Source organism: Neopelma chrysocephalum, unplaced genomic scaffold, assembly GCF_003984885.1.
Source record: "Neopelma chrysocephalum unplaced genomic scaffold, ASM398488v2 Primary Assembly neopelma1_24, whole genome shotgun sequence".
In the NCBI taxonomy this organism is placed as follows: domain Eukaryota; kingdom Metazoa; phylum Chordata; class Aves; order Passeriformes; family Pipridae; genus Neopelma; species Neopelma chrysocephalum.
This window is the reverse complement of record NW_020897693.1, coordinates 11,360,710-11,377,067: the sequence shown is the minus strand read 5'-3', so window position 1 is coordinate 11,377,067 and position 16,358 is coordinate 11,360,710. Positions and strand designations below refer to the sequence as shown.

Below are 16,358 nucleotides of genomic sequence, written 5' to 3'. Positions count from 1 at the left end.
ACTGGGAAGAATTTTGAAACCATAACTTCTTTGCCAGTGAATTGCTGAAGCCAGTGCAACAGGTGGAGTTGAAGCTGGGAGATCTGTAGTATCCAGCAAAGAGCCTGATATGTTCAGCCAAACGTGGGAGAGAGAAAGGCATAGAATGCTATCTGCTGTAGACTGATCTATTTGTTAATGTTTTGAGATCACCCCAGCAAAAATTTTCCTCTTGGGATTAAGCAATATTTATGACAGGACTTTGAATAAATTACCATTCCATGTTTCAAAGTCTTTCTGAATAAAGATAAAAAAACACAGTCGCTTCTGGCCACATACACAACAGTGATCTGACAGCTGACATCATACACATCAGTAACTGCAAAAAAAACCCCAAAACACTATTTTTTTTTCTTCCAGTCATCTTACTCTCCTGGTGAAGGCCAAAGTTTTGAAACTGAACTTGAATAGCTTAAAAGTTAAACTTCCATTAAAAGAAATGTTGCCAAGCACACTAAGCAAACACAACTTACTCAAATACTCACAGTAATCTGTTCTCAATGTCCTGCTGAAGTTTAAATAAGAAAATAACCCTGTGAAGTCCATTCCCTTTTATAAACAGCCAACGTTAGTTCAGACTTTATAATAACAAACTGGTGCTAAAGTTTCTTTTTGCAGTTTTAAGTGTGTGCACATAATGCTTAAAAATCTCCCACTGTGCTTGACTGCTCTACTCTTGCATACAAACATTTTAGTTAAAAAAAAAACAGTTATCAAAACTCTAGTTCCTTGAGAAAATTGGGAGGTTTTTGTAGAATTTAGTGTACTGTTTCTGCCTCACAATAAAATGGAAAACAAGCTACACAGGAGAAAGCACTGCATGCAGCTGTATTTCAGAACACAGCACAGCAGCTGACAAGTCATATTTTTATCCCTGCAACCTCTCCACAATCTTCTGCTGATGCCCAAGCCTCCAGAAGCCATATAGATGCTTTTCATTAGCACTGGTACATCATCTCTCAATTGCTATGAAGTTTTACTGATCCAATGATGAGTTCCTGTCAACACAGTGGTTTGCAACAGCAGTGACAGTTCTGCAGCAGGGATGAGACACCTGAAGTCATTTTAGTTTCCAACACATACCAAGGTTTTATTTATAAAAATTAAATAAGTAAAAAAAAAAAAAAAGAAAGAAAGAACTCCTGCTAGAGTTTCATACAGAGCATAGGAAAGAATGTGCAAAGCAGCTTCCTCCCAGTTAATGATCAAGGATCTAAACAACTGGAGAATTTACCAGTAATTAAAAAAGAACAGCAGAATTTATTAGTAAAAGAACAAATTCCTACCCCATACTAGTACACCAGTTGAGTGCACCTGTCCTACACTGCGGCCTCCCAACCAAATCAATACTTTTTCTGTTATCTATTCAAAGTCCTCCTACCTACCCCTGCCTTATTGCCAACCAAGGGCCAAAACCTTGTCTGAAAGACACTCTTGCCACATGACCTGAAACATTCTCAGAGACTCTTGCAAGACGTCCTCCCTCAGAAACCAGTATTTGTGGACAAAAGGGTCCTAAAAAGCTATCAACAAGCACATGGAGAGGTGTCCTGTTATAAACAACCACGACAATGAAACAGTTTACATCAGGATGTGACCAGCTCAGATGCAGTAATATGTGTAACCCACTCTTAATCCCCACAGTGTGAAATGAGTTCCAGGACCAAGATATAGAAAGGACTATAATAAAGTATTCCAGAACTAATCTTTGTGAGGAACCATTCCAAAATACAAACATCCCTGGGGAAGTAATTCTGGAATAGCTGTTAGGTTTTGAATTCATATTCTACCTCAAACGAAGCAAGTTTTGTTACTCTAGTACAAGGAAGGTGATGTTAACAGGCTCCAAGAAAGTTCCTCAAAGTTGAGCAGTGCAATACAACTCCTTTAAAAAGAAAACTTTCTTCTATGTCCCTGCAACATTGACTCCACAAAATCCTAGGAATCAGAAAAGCACAAAAAAAAGGATGCCAGAATCTTTACCTGTATCTACCAAAACCTTTTAAACATGCATTTTGCATATGTAAGAGCACCACTGTCAAGAAGCAAGAACTGCTTGCAGGACTGAGTCAGCTGTATCGAGAACTTACAGTACTCCACATCCTCCCTCATTGCACACAGACTTCCTCAGGAAAAAAAATAATTTAAAAAAACAGACGAAAGGCCAATGCTTACAAAGATCCCATATCCATTGTTCAGAGAAAACAAGTCACTTGCATCATTCCCCACATGCAATATGCTCTGGGCTGGCTGTATTCTGCCTCTGAGGACCAGCGCCAGATGTGCTCTATCTCCAGATGCCAGGAGTTCCACCACCTGGGGATCAGCAACCAGAGTTATTTTCCATGAACTCTAATTACTGTCACAGGATGGAGAAGGGCTAAATGTGTCATAGTAGTAATACCCAAGGTAAATGAATCCTAGATAACTTAAATCTTTTGCAGGTAACAATGAAGACCTTAATTTGGACCATGCAAGTTGAGAGATAATATCAACAGAGGTCACAAGGGTAAAGTACTTCTATCTGCTCATCTTCTCTCCATTGTGCACTAGGCTGAGTATAAACAGCATTCCTCAAAAACTCACTAAGTTGCACCTTCTCCAGTTTTACCAATTCTGTCATGAGCAGACAACATTAGTGGAGCCACACACTAAAGGGACAGCAAGCAGCCCTTCCAAACTGCCAGAAATAGGAGGGCATTTTGGGGTTGGGTTTTTTTGTTTTGGTTTGTTTAGGGTTTGGTTTTCTGCCTTTCATTCAATGATGCTGCCTCATCATCCTACTTAGGTAAGTAACCCAACAAGTTTCCAAGAGCTCTCTTGACCACTGTTTTTAATTACCCACCTACAGACATTTCAGCCTTCAGCAATCTTGGTTATTCAGACAGTTGGCGGGGGGGGCATAACACAAAGCAAGCAGGTAAAAGCTTTAAAAACAGTACACAAGATCCCTGCATAGAATAGCTTTCAAGAGAAGAAGAAATACTAACAATACAAGAGAGCAATACAACATGCAGAAATTCTAAAATAATGATTGCAAAAGGTACAGAAAGTGGTTATGCAAGATCAAATATTTAGGAGCACAAAACTGATCAGGCATACAATTTTGATTAATAAAATGCATGTTGCCCTGCCTTCTCAGGAATACTTTACCTACCGTACTGTTAGTTTGTGGCTTCGGTTCTCTCTAATGAAACATCAGTCACCGAGAGAGTAATACAATGGAGTCAAACAAAGCAGGTTTACTCCTAGATGGTTATTTTAAAAGTGTATGTACAGGAAAAGATCACTCAGAAGTGCTTCTTGTGTAAAACGCTCCAAGATACATTCAGAGAGACCATTTATGTATCAGTGTCACCTTTTCTCAGATGAAATGCAGGGAGTTCACAGACTTTAAAGCATGTTTCAGTAACAACACCAAAACCAAATCTGGGTATATTGAATTCCAGTCTCATACCTAGTGACTGTGAAACCTTTCTCCTTACATCAGGAGTTAAAGTCTACATAAAAAGCATGGTTGTGGTTTTGGGTTTTTTTTCAGAACAGGAGGTTATTCAATAACACAACCATTAGAATGAAAGGAAAAAAAACAGAGCAGGAGAAACTGGTTAACCAAGTGTGTAAGCATGTAAGAACACAGATACATATTTTACACATGCTCACATATATACATACATGGAAAACTTCCCCACTACCACCCCATCCCCTCCAAAATCTCAGAGCCTTCCACATGTACATACTTCACCATAAACTAGCCAGGACCTTGTAAGAAATTACTACTGCCTAGGTCAGCACTTCTCTGAACTAGGAGAAAATCTGCCTCTGCTCCAGGAAACTGAGTGGTCTACGAACTACAGAGCTCACTTCAGTTGTCTGTAACTCTTACAGAATACCTGCAGATAATTGTTTATTTACTGCAAATATCATCCAATGCTTGCTTACATTTTTGCTGGCGTGTGTGCATTTCTCCAAATTTCAGCATTACAGAATCACAGAATATGTGGAGTTGGAAGGAATCCACATGGATCATAGAGTCTAAATCACAGTCCTGCACAGGATTCTCCAAGAGTCACACCAGGAACCTGAGAATATCATTCAAACACTTCTTGAACTCTGTCAGACTTGGTGCTGTGACCACTTCCCTGAGGAGCCTGTTCCAGTGCCCAACAACCCTCTGGGTGAAGAACCTTTTTCTAATATCCAACCTAAACCTCCCCTGACACAACTTCAGGTCATTCCCTCGGCTCCTGTCCCTGGTCACCACAGAGAAGAGATCAGTGACTGTCCCTCCTCTTCCCCTCTCAAGGAAGTTGTGACTGCAATGAGGTCTCCCCTTAGACTTCCCTTCTACAGGCTAAACAGACCAAGTGACCTCAGCTGCTCTTCACACATCTTCCCCTCAAGGCCCTTCACCACCTTCATTGCCCTCTTCTGGACACTCCCTAATAGCTTAATATCTTTCTTATATTGTGTGCCCAAAACTGCACACAATATTCAAAGTGAGGTTGCACCAGTGCAGAGCAGAGCGGGACAATCCCGTCCCTCGACCGGCTGGCGATGCTTTGCCTGATGCCCCCCAGACAGGGTTGGCTCTCCTGGCTGCCAGGGCACTGCTGATTCGCATTCAACTTGCCATCAACCAGGACCCCCAGGTCCCTTCCCATTAGTTACAATGTTCACAGAAACTGGGTTTTGAGCTTCCTTAAGACTTTGGTTACTCAACTCAAAAAGCCTCCAGGAATATTCTCTTGACTCTTTAGAGCATACATGGTTCTTTCTAGCAGTTGCCATATCTGACATTTGCAATTGAAAAATGCACCTTTTTAATGGCATCATAGAAAATCTTCCCCTCTTGCACACAGAGTCCAAAGTCACAGCTGACATTGAGTGTCAGGGGGTTTTGTGGCTTAGTATGGAATGGCTATTGAAGGCAGATCAAAAAAGATGCAAATCCAAGCTCATACAGGTTTTAGGGGCAAGGAAAGACTGCCAACCATTCAATTCCAATTTATTGAAGATTCACTATAATTTTGCCTGCATTAGCCACACCCTACCTACTAACTCTCACTATGCAGCCTGCTTAAGTAAATCCAGATGTGTAACTCTTTCTATCACTGAACACCTGCAAACTTGAGATTTAGAATGAGTATGTAATAGTCAACTTCATCCAGACATAAAAAACATACTGCTAAAACCCAGACAGACAAAAATTTCCCCTAACTATGAATTTCTTTTACTCAGCTATTGAAGATGGAGACAATGTATAGATTTTTTTTTTTAAACCATGCACAGCTGTACAGACCTAAGTGGAAAATGCTACCCATGAGCATTTTCATCCTCTTAGCTCTCACATGGGAACATGAATAACTCAGCAGTTTAATTTGCTTTCATGTTTTGGGAAAGACACATCCAGGTAAGTCAGCATTACAGATTTCTGAGGCTAAAACATTTTCCTTCTGGAAAAAAAACATTGATGTTTAAACACATCGTACTTCAAGCTGCCGAATCTCAAGCAGGGGGAAACAATCAGAGAAAAACTTAAAGAGAAAAACTATCTGTATCATTTATATCATATTTTAGGGCAAAATTCATTCCTACAGGGCAGGCAACTCTATTCTGAGCTTTTTCTTGTTCTAGAACCAGAAAATTTTCAATGACTGAAATGAATGCAAAATGTGACAGAGAAAATAGGAAACTTGATGGCCATAAGTAACCTTACTTTAAAGGGGCAGAATTTATAAGTGACACTTTATTTGAAATAAGTAGTTACGCAAAGCCTCCAAAGCTCTTTGAACAATATGCACGATGTATGTAGTGACCAATATAAATCTAACACTGGGTAATTTATGATTCAGTGGCCAAAGGTGACATCTTCTATATAAAAAAGGATTAGGATTTTGGTTTTTTAAATTCTGCTGCTTTGGGAAGTTCAGGAAACAGCATACTGGCTTTTGTATTAAGCTACAAATGCTAAGAATGAACACTAAGCATGTTATATAGACATCCCCTGTAGTTACACAACAGAGAATAAATCTCATCACCTTTCATTCCTTCTCTTCCTTGAATTATTCACTGTCATCAGCAGAGACAGCTTCTTATCCTAGAGGCAAACTCTTGCTTTTTCTCTTCCTCTATAATGAAATATAAAACAGATAAAAAGATAGCTCTGTTTCAGAATATATTTTCCTGGCATCATCAAGACATTGGTCTAAGTGACTGAACTTGTATTGCATTGGTGTGGCAATGTTTTGGTAATCAGGGGGGCTACAGAGGTGGTTTCTCTGAGAAGCTGCTGGAATCTTCCCCGATGTTCTACAGAGCCAATACCAACACTGGCCAAGACCAAGCCCATCAATGACGGTGGTAGTGTCCCAGGGATAACATATTAAAGAAGAAAAAAAAAGTTATTGTGTAGAAGCAAATTGTGCCCAGAGAAGAGAGTAGTGAGAATATGTGAGAGAAATAGCCATGCAGACACCAAGGACAGTGCAGGAAGGAGGGGGTGGAGTTGCTCCAGGCATTCAAGCAGAGATTTCCCTGCAGCCTATTGAGAACACCACACTGGAGCAGGAGGATGCCCAAAGGAGGTTTTGACCCTATGGGAAGCCCATGCCAGAGCAGGCTCCTGGCAGGACCTGTAGACCCATGGAGAGAGAAGTCTACACCGGAGCAGGTTTGCTGGCAGGATTTGTGTGCCCATAGGAGACCCACACTGGAGCAGACTGAGTTCCTGAAGGACTACATCCTTTGGAAGGGATCCACACTGGAGCCATTCTTGAAGATCTACAGCCTGAGGGAAGGACTCACATTGCAGAAGGTCACGGAGCACATGGGAGATACACCACATTGGAGCAGAAGAGTGAGGAGTCCTCCCTTTGAGGAGGAAGGAGCAGCAGAGACAATGTGTGATGAACTGACTGAGCCCCCTTTCTATGTCCCCCTGTGCCATTTGAGGGGAGAAGGGAGAGAACTGGGAATAAACTTAAGCCCAGGAGAAAAGGAGGGGTGAGGGAAATGTATTTTTAAGATTTTTACTTCTCATGATCCTACTCCAATTTGATTGGCAATAAATTCAACTAATTTCCCCAAGTTTGTTTTGCCTGTGACAGTAATTGGTGAGTGATCTCTGCCCGTGCTTATCTCGATCCACAAGCTTTTTGTTATATTTTCTCTCCCCTGTCCAGTTGAGAAAGGGAATGATAGAGCAGCTTTGGTCAGCACCTGGCAACCAGCCAAGGTCAAACAACCACAGAACTAAAAACAATATTTTGAACACAGATACATGGCAGCAACATTTCCTAAGTTACTCCAAATGCCATGACTTTGTGATTGTCCTTCTAAAACAAGCATTCTTTGCCCCAAAAATGTTACTTTTGTATCTGTACAAATACTTGTAGAAACTGTCCCTTACTAATTATTTGGAAGTAATCCATGAACAATAAGCATAACAGTAAAGACCTATGGCCTTTCACCTTGCCTCAAATATCAAATATGTTCCACTCTTAAAACAAAAACTAGAGAAATCAGGTTAGAAGACTTTCTAAAATTCAACACACTGAGATTTCAACCCTCGATAGCTTCTTCAGACAAAGTCTGATTACACAGGAATATGCCACAGGCTATGAAGCATCCTAGAAATGATGGGCTGATGGAAAACGACATGACAGAGTGCCCAAGCACCTCACAGGGTGCAAGACAGAGGAAAACCTCGTAACAATAAAGTAGCTAGCAGAATATTCACTCAACATCACAAAAAAATACCCCTCAGTCTTACCTGTAAAGACAGATGTAAAAAGTATTTTATCTAGGAAGTCTGAGAAACAAGAAGAAAAAATCCACAATACCAAGAAGTAAAGCTTCAGGTGGCATAAGCTAGAAAGCTCCTGGAGATGTGTCATGGTGGGAAACCTGCAAAACACTTACCTACACCATGCACAACCCAGCTGTTTACTTCAGGAGCACATACTAAACAAAAACAAGGTACTTCTGATCACTGCCGTCATAGAGAGTTCACTAAAAAAGCATTTCATCTCTTTAAGCAAGGCCAAAGCCAAGTATTTAAGAGTTATCTAGAGAAAAGAAAATGGCAGAAGCATGTCATAAAGTGCAGCTGCAGGTGAGGACATCCTAAATGCTGACTAGCTCAAAGCAGTACCTCTCTTTTGTTTTGGTTGATCCACAATATACATTGTCACTTAGGCATTCTGTGGTGTTTTAATTCATACAAAGACAAGTACACCAAGCAGACATGGGGATGTATCTCCCTCTCCATTTATAAAAGTATAAAAGGAAGCAACTTCACCTTTTGGATAACCATACTCTATAGAAAAACCACACCAATTTAATTACATTTCTAGTCTTCTACAGACTTTTTTTTTCCCTGTCTTAAGTCCAGCTAGAAGAGTTTCATTTTCGAAGAACAGAAACTAATGTGTTCGTGCAAAATAAATGAAAAATAGTACAAGGACTGGGCAAAGCATCCACGACACTGAAATCCATCAAACTGCAATTTCTGCAGAAGGCACGTAAGTTATTGACAAGGATTTAATTACATTACTGCTGGTAATCTGTGCCTAATTCAAAACCTAGAATATATGGCTTAAGCCATAAGTACATACAACATTCCATAAAAGTTCTCAAATGACCTGTCAATAACCTGTAGATTACAGCAGCACTGTACACTTTCATCATGTCTTGTCAGATCATCCACTCTTTTTCCTTTTGATTTAGTCAAAACCAGCACTGAACAGCAGAAAAGAAAAGAACATCTGCAAATAACACTATTTGATTCCCAAACCCAAAAGCTAAATAGTTTACTAAGCAGGTTCACTTAATCCACTGCTACTCCTCATCTGCCCAGAGGTTCAGAAACACAAAGCAGACAACACTTGCTCACACTCTCTGGCTTTCTTTTACTCTTAAACACCACAAAAAGAAGAGGTCAAGCTTCTGTCTTTACTGACTGCCCCCTCCTACCTTCGATCTAATTCTTGCAGGCTGAGGATCAAGATTCCCCCAGGACTAATTTATCACCTTTACAATTGTGTAACAAGCCACTTCCAAAAACCAGTATTAATAAATCTTGAATGAATCACATTTAATGCAACAACACGGTGAAATAAAGTAAATATACAGTCAAGGTAATTTAAAGAAAGGGCAACCTCTGGAATCGCCATCACAAAATGTTGCCAAATTCCGAATCAAATGAAGAGATGTCAAGGTAAGTAACTCAATCATTCATCTCCCTCTCAGACAAAACTCAAGCCAACAGGAGTCCTGTAAGAAGGACAGAACCACCAAATTAAGAGCACTACACTTTCACAGAACACCATACATCCTTTAACAAAAATCTATGAGAAAAAAATTAAAATCAAGACCTTTGTGTAACCAAATAAAAATCAGAAATATAATTTCCATCTTTCTGCTTTTCATAGTAGAGGGAAGAGTTACAGCCTAACACACTTGCAACTCCATTTCTCTAGATGCATCATCTTTTACCATAGCTCAGGAACAGCACACTTGATTCAATGACCAATTTTCTGGTCACCGTCTATAGTCTCAACTGGAAGATCAGAGTTCAAAAATTCTTCCTGCCACAAAGACAGCTTTTGTTACTGTTTAAAGTAAGTGAGCTTTAACTGGGGAAGCTCAATTCTCTTATGTATGAAAGATAAAGAATACATGCTATCCTAGCAGAATATTCAGAATTAGCTAAAATTTGCACAGCACTTCAGAAAGCCAAAGTGCCAAGCATTATTCAACAACTATTATATTATTAAGTAGGAACATTTTTAAATACATATGCCAACATTTAAGCTTTTCAGACCATTCACAGTCACACCAGGAACTTACTATTGCATCTGCTGTCAGTGGTGTTTATTGCAGTAGCAATAAACCTTCGTACTGTGAAATGAAGACAATTCTGTAGCTGATTCACAGTCAAGAAATTCATTCTCCCAGTAGGCTGTTCTATTAAGTTAATCTAACACACCACACGTACAAATTATTTATTGGTTTAAAAGCAGTTTTGATTGCTTTAACCCTTTTGTCATCCAGAGCAAACACATCAATTTAAATCAAGCCTGTGTCAATTTACTGGCATCCTTGCAAAAGTCACCCATGCATTAAACATCAATACAAAATGACACCTTAAAACTGCCTGTGCTGGCAGGCAAAGTGTGAGTCAAGCAAGAATAAAGGAAAGAACAATTAAATTAAAAATCTTGTCTATTAAATGGACCATTAACACCCTTACCAGCCCACCACCCATTCCTTACACTCTTTGGAGCTTCTCAGTAGAACTGTGTGGCTTAACAGATATTTTCAATCTTTAGTAAACAGAAACCACAAAGATGAGACACTGGTGAGTTCCACATTCTGATTTTTTCCAAGAGAGAAGAAACCAAAAGAATTATTGGCCCGTAAACTCTTAAGAAACAACTGTACTGAACAATACTTTGTGGGACATAGTTCCCATTTTCTTTCCTCCTCTCACTGCAACTGTTTCATCACACAAAATCTCAAGAATTGCTAAAAATATCTTTTGACTCTATCATGATTTTTTCCATAGCCTAACTCAACAGGGGTAGGACTCTCCAGAGGTGCTTTTTCCAGTCCAGAAGCCCCAGTTGTGAGCTGTCAGGAGATGGCACATCTTTGCCTTCTTCATAAAGTTCCAGGTGTCCAAACAGCATATGGGTTTGGTTAGCCAGCATCCCTAGCCAATATCTTAATTATGTGCTCCTGCCCTATGTGAACTTCCAGTTGTTGGACACGTCCAACATGCTGGAAAGCATAATAGTGAAAAAGAAAATAATCCACATGCCTCAAAATCTCTAAACAAAATGCTCTTCTCCATTGTGCACAGTAGAGCTGCATCGCTAATGGCCTGTGCCACAAACTGGGGGGATACTTATTCTATTCTTGAGGCTTGGGTTGGTACCTATTTAAGTTCTTCACAAACACCTTGAGCAGAAAATAACATCTATTTCTTTAAAGTGCTCTCAGTGCTGCACTTTTTTTCAGCCATATAAACTCCCAAGAGAAATCCGGAACTTACAGATGCCAAACATTTTGAATGTTTAATAGTTTGGGTTAAACACATAAGGAAAGAAATAAGCAAATTTCTTAGAAAGAAGCTACTGTACGTAATTCTATTTCTCTTCATTCTAACAAGGAATTTAAACATAGTTATTGTTCTCAGTCTCAAGACAGCACGCTGCTTCCATACAATACAGTATGTTCACAAGAAATACTGATTTAACAGGACACTACACCTCATCACTATATTGTTTCTGAGCATCACCAATAGTGAAATTTATTTCTGCTTTGACAAAAAGAGGAACAACTGCTTTTAACTGTACACTACTGGCTAATTTTTAACTAGAAGTGAAGTTCCAGTAGACACTCTTTTAAAATAAGTCACATGAGTCTATACTCTAGGAGAGGTTTTGTAACCTTTATTTGTTGTTATGCTGCCAAACCTTACCCAAACACTAAAGGATAACAAGTTCCCAGAAACAATCTCTGTGTTTGCTAAAAAGTTACCTTGGCTTGCATTATTCAAGAAACATGCAGGACTGAGAAAATTTACAGGTGGAACAAAGCCCATGGTCTATTTTATTATATTATACACAAGTAAAACACAAATTCTTAAGTTAAAGCAGCAAGAGGCAATGGTGGAATTTATACTGGGATATCAATGAAATACATTCACATTCTTCTAAAGTACTAACTTTGTATGTCATGCTGACCTATGTACTTCAGACACATCAATAGTATGAGTGATTTTACAGCATCTCTGGATGCTTTAAAGTTAATTTAAATTTTAAATAATTTAATTTAAAATGAAATAATAACAAATGAATTCCCACACAATACCTAAAAGACAGTTAAAGCCATTTAACTTTGAAGAGAGAAGATTCAGTGCTTTGAAAGTATCAACTTAAACTTCAGAGTCAGTCTGAACTTTCAATATTTCCTATTATTTCAAGAGGATTTATGACTATGATTTGTGACAGACCCTCACATCATGCTAGTAGTAGTTACTAGGAAAACAGCCCCCTACCCTAAATCAATGACGGACTGACTGAAATGGCAGTGAAATGCAGCTGAGGACTTTTACATAGCACATTTACCTGTCATAAAACTAGTAAGTGATCTTTACTCCTATGTTCTACATTTAAAAATACTGATATGTTTCACTAGCTTTAGGTCATCTCAGGAAAAACAGTATAGATTAAAAGTCATTTTAGGGTTGTGCTCAAACACATTTTTTATTTCATGCTGCATCCCTAGTTTCAAGCATTTGTAACCATCCTGTTACACTTCTCTGTTTACCTTTCTGTATCTTGTGTTTCTTGATATCAGGCAAATAGTAGTTCCATTAAAGAAAACTAAGATACAATCTCATGATTTTGGGAAACATTCTAGTGCATGACAAGTTACAGCTAATTAAGCATTTGTGAGTTTAAGTAAAAATAATTCTTGCTTAAGATTGTTCTTAAAAAAGAACTATCTCAACTTTGAGGTTTTAAGAGCCCCACATAAAATACCTTCTCTGCAATATTAAGCATCCAGAACTTACAATATTTTCAGACAAAAGCATAAAATACTTTGCACAGGCAAGAGATTCCAGCCTTCAAGGAAGCACCAATTCCAATGACCATTTTGCCTTATCACAGTGAAATGAGAGTCAAGTATAACAATATCTGTACAGGTTTATCATTATTTCAAGCCACATAAAATAAAACCACTCCTGACACCACCATATACAGAGCAAGAACTTCGCTCTACAGCAAAATTATTTCACAGCCAAAGTATTCAAGATCTATTTTAACATGTGAAACTTCACAGAAGCTTTAATACTGCAGAAGCTCCATCAAATACCTAATGTGCAGAGATGTATTTACATATTTGTAAGATAAGCACATCAACATACTTTCAACAGGTAAAAGTCAGGCATGTCCTTACAGAATGGGCCTTCTCAGAAATGGAACTAAAACCATGAAGAGCCTCTCATAGTACATCCATACTCCTTCCTAAAGGACAGATGAGCTGTCCTTAAAAGTACTGTCCAGATCAACTCGACAAAAGAATCACATACTTTCCTACTAAGTAGGCAGAACAAAGGCAATGTCTTAAAGATTTATAACCAAGACTCTTTAGCTAATTATTAGAAATGGTACGTTTGTAGAAGAGTTCTTCCATGCATGTTAAGGAATTAAGGATTATTCATGATGAACATACACTATACTAAATGAATCAGTGTTTCTAAAAGGAGGCGAATGAAAACCAAATTCCAAGTTACAACCTATTCCTTAGTTTTATCATGAACTTATTTTCTTAAGTTATCCCTTTTTTAAAATATCTCTTTCTATTAGAGTCTGTTAAGTAAATTTAAGGAAATCCTTAAAGAACACTATCAGCCTTCATTTAAGACTCCTACAAGTTGATTTTTTCCCCCTAAAGCTACACTAGCTTCATTCAGTCAAGCAGGAATGTGAACACCTTTACACAAATGTAAGCGTTCAGAAAGGCACAAGCCACACTTCAGGCTTTCTGAAACATTTTTAAAAGACGGTGGTAATGTGCATGGAGAAGGTGCATCTTAAGATATGAAGGGCATCTTTTTCATATAATCCTGACAGAATAAGCAATACAATAATACACATCCACATAGAGCTCCAACTAAAAATACAGAATGATGATGCCAGCAGAAAATGGTCGGTTCTCTTGCTCTAAATGACAGTTCTAATAATTACAGGAGGTTTGAAAAGGTGGGTGGCCTAATAAAAAGAGGCCCTGAGGTGACGTTCTGACAGCCTTGGCCACACTGCCGAGTTTTCTAAACTACCTAGGAAATCTCAACAACTAGGCTTCAGCTTGCTGAAGCACCGGGGTGATGTATTCAGGTAGACCAGATGCAGCAGCAAAAAACCAGAAGTCTTACACATGCAGCTCGAACTCCCCGTCCTGGGAGAGACAAAGTTGGACCAGAACAGCACGCAGGAAAAACAGAGGAGAACGGACCCAGGTCTGCTCCCCACGGATGCTGCAGGCAGAGCACCGCCTCCGTTTATTTGTGATTTAAAAAGATTAGCACGCTCACTTAAAGACGGTATTGCAAGGGAAAGCAAAGGGCAGGCTCCGTGCCCGGGACGGGGCGCGGGCTGCCGAGGGGCCCAGCACTCGGCCGGCCCGGGGCAGGGGCTCCAGCTCGGGCAGCGCCGGCGGGGCTGGACCCGGGCCGGGCACCCGCACCCGGGCCGGGCTGGACCCGGACCCCCGCCCACCGCCTCCAGCCGGGCCGGCCGGTTCCTCCCGCTGCAGCGCCACCCCCCGTCGCCCGCCTAAAGCCCTAGAACGGAGCTGGGGCGGGAGGGGGGACACGCAGGACACACACACCAAACTTGCCTTCCCCCCACCCCCTCCCCAGCCCTGCCAAGAGTTTGAGCGACACCCGACACCGACCCCTCCAAACTCCAGAGAAATCCTTGCCCGGGACCGCGGAAGGACGGGAGAGGGGGCGGGGGGGGCTGGGGGCGACTTTTGTCTCTCTTTTTGCAACTGTACGCGTTTACCTGAGCCATCCCGGGGGGAGACCGCTCCCCCCCCCCCCAGCGGCATATGTCCCGAGGGAAGGGGGAGAAGAGGCCTCCTCTTCCTGCGCCCCCTTTTTGAAGAAAAGAGGGGCGAGGAGGAACAGTTTGGGGGTGGAGGGGTAAACGACGCACCCAGCCTCCCGTCCTCCTCCCGCCCCGTCTCGTCCATGTGCGCGTCCTCTTCCCCCCGCGGGAGCCTGGCCCCGCTCCCGCCCCTCCCGGCGGAGCGCGGGGGAAAGTTTGCCCAAGTCCGACAACAAAAGGGACAGCGGCGCTCGCCTCCCCGTCGGCCCGGGCCCCGCGACGCCCCGGCGAGCTTACCCCCGGCCGGGCCCGGCTCGCAGCGCAGCACCGAGGCGGCCAGGAGCCGCAGCAGCAGCAGCAGCGGGAGCGGCGGGGCCGCCGCCTCCATGTTGTGCCGCCGCAGCAGCCGCCGGAGCCCTCGGAGCTGCTCAGGCAGGATCCATGCTCGGGGCGCTGCGCTCGGCGAGGAGGGAGGCGGGGAAGGGGGGAGGCGCTGGAGCCGATCCTCCTCCTCCTCCCGCCGCCGCCACCAGGGAGGGGGCTGGGATGGAGGATCCCAGCGCGCACCGCATCCCGGGAGCAGGCGGGGGCGCACCGTGCCGGCGTGTCCCGCGCGTCGGTACACCTGGCCGCATGGGACGGAGGTGGGATTTCAGGGGGTTCCTGTTGTTTTTGTGTTGTTTTTTTTTTTTTTAATCTCGTTCCTTCTGGAGCGATTACTCCAACACCAGCAGGGAAGGTTGGAGAAGAGAGCTCGCTGCGTGTTTCTCTGGTGGATTAATAAGTTAAGAGCGGGGACGCCTCCCCCTTTTTCTATCTCCAGGAAAAAGGGTGATTGTTTTCTTCCCAAATGGAGGTTCGCTTTTTGCCTTTCTCCTCCCACCAAAACAAATGCTTTATAAAGTCACTCCTATGCGAAACATTAGTTTTCAAAGAAAAGTGCGTACAACAACAATCTTTTGTTACCTTCTCCACCCCACTCCCCCCCGGTAAACATGCCACCTGCTCCTATAAACACATAACACTACGAAAGAGGCAGAAACTCTGCCCTGTGACATGAGGCCAGAGTAGTGCCGGGGGCAGGTACGCAAGGCTGAGCAGCACCCAGGTCACGCTTAAACGTCCTGCACCTTTCACAGGCCAGATACTGACCCTGCCTCCATCGCAGGGATATAAACAAACAAACAGGGTAAGTCGAGAATTTTCATTTGAGTCTCCATTTCCCCTTGTCCTGGCACGAATTTTACAATAAGAAAAAAAGATGCTAGATGGCCTTCTATAGTGATGGAATCCACAGGGGGCTGCCTGGCATCCCCTTAAACTGTTTTTTTAAGTCTCAGAGCAGGAGCTGTAAGTCACAAGCAACTACTTAACAAATGGATGTTATATTTAATACTTTCATTTCATTTCAGAGGTGAATTAATTTCAGAGTTCCCAGTTGCCATATACTAATTTATCTGCCTTGCTGTAGATGCTACAGCAGCAGCTGAGATTTTTTTCTTAGTGCCTCATGGATTCCTGCCCAACTCAAATACCAGGATGAAATATTCAAGAATTGGTTTAAGTCCTGTTGGTTACTCCATTGCAGGTGTCCCCTGCAAGGGGAAAAGGTCTAGTGTTTTGGTTTGGTTTGTTTTTTCAAGTCAGAGGTATTCAACTTGGAAAAGAAAGCAGTTTAAAAAATCAAGGAGT

At 41.7% G+C, this 16,358-nt stretch overlaps 1 protein-coding gene across 2 annotated transcripts in view; it reads right to left on the bottom strand.

Annotated features, from left to right (window-relative positions):
• Positions 1 to 15,145, bottom strand: part of LRP5 (LDL receptor related protein 5) — a 137,300-nt gene extending 122,155 nt beyond the window's left edge. Inside the window, exon 1 of one of the 2 annotated variants that reach the window (XM_027703591.1) lies at positions 14,964 to 15,145. In XM_027703591.1, the coding sequence (XP_027559392.1) occupies positions 14,964 to 15,054 (91 nt within the window). In that variant the 5' untranslated portion in view covers positions 15,055 to 15,145. Of the gene's footprint in view, positions 1 to 14,621; positions 14,706 to 14,963 lie in introns of those variants that run through there. The other variant, XM_027703601.1, reaches the window with a different exon arrangement.
• Positions 15,146 to 16,358: the final 1,213 nt, after the last annotated feature.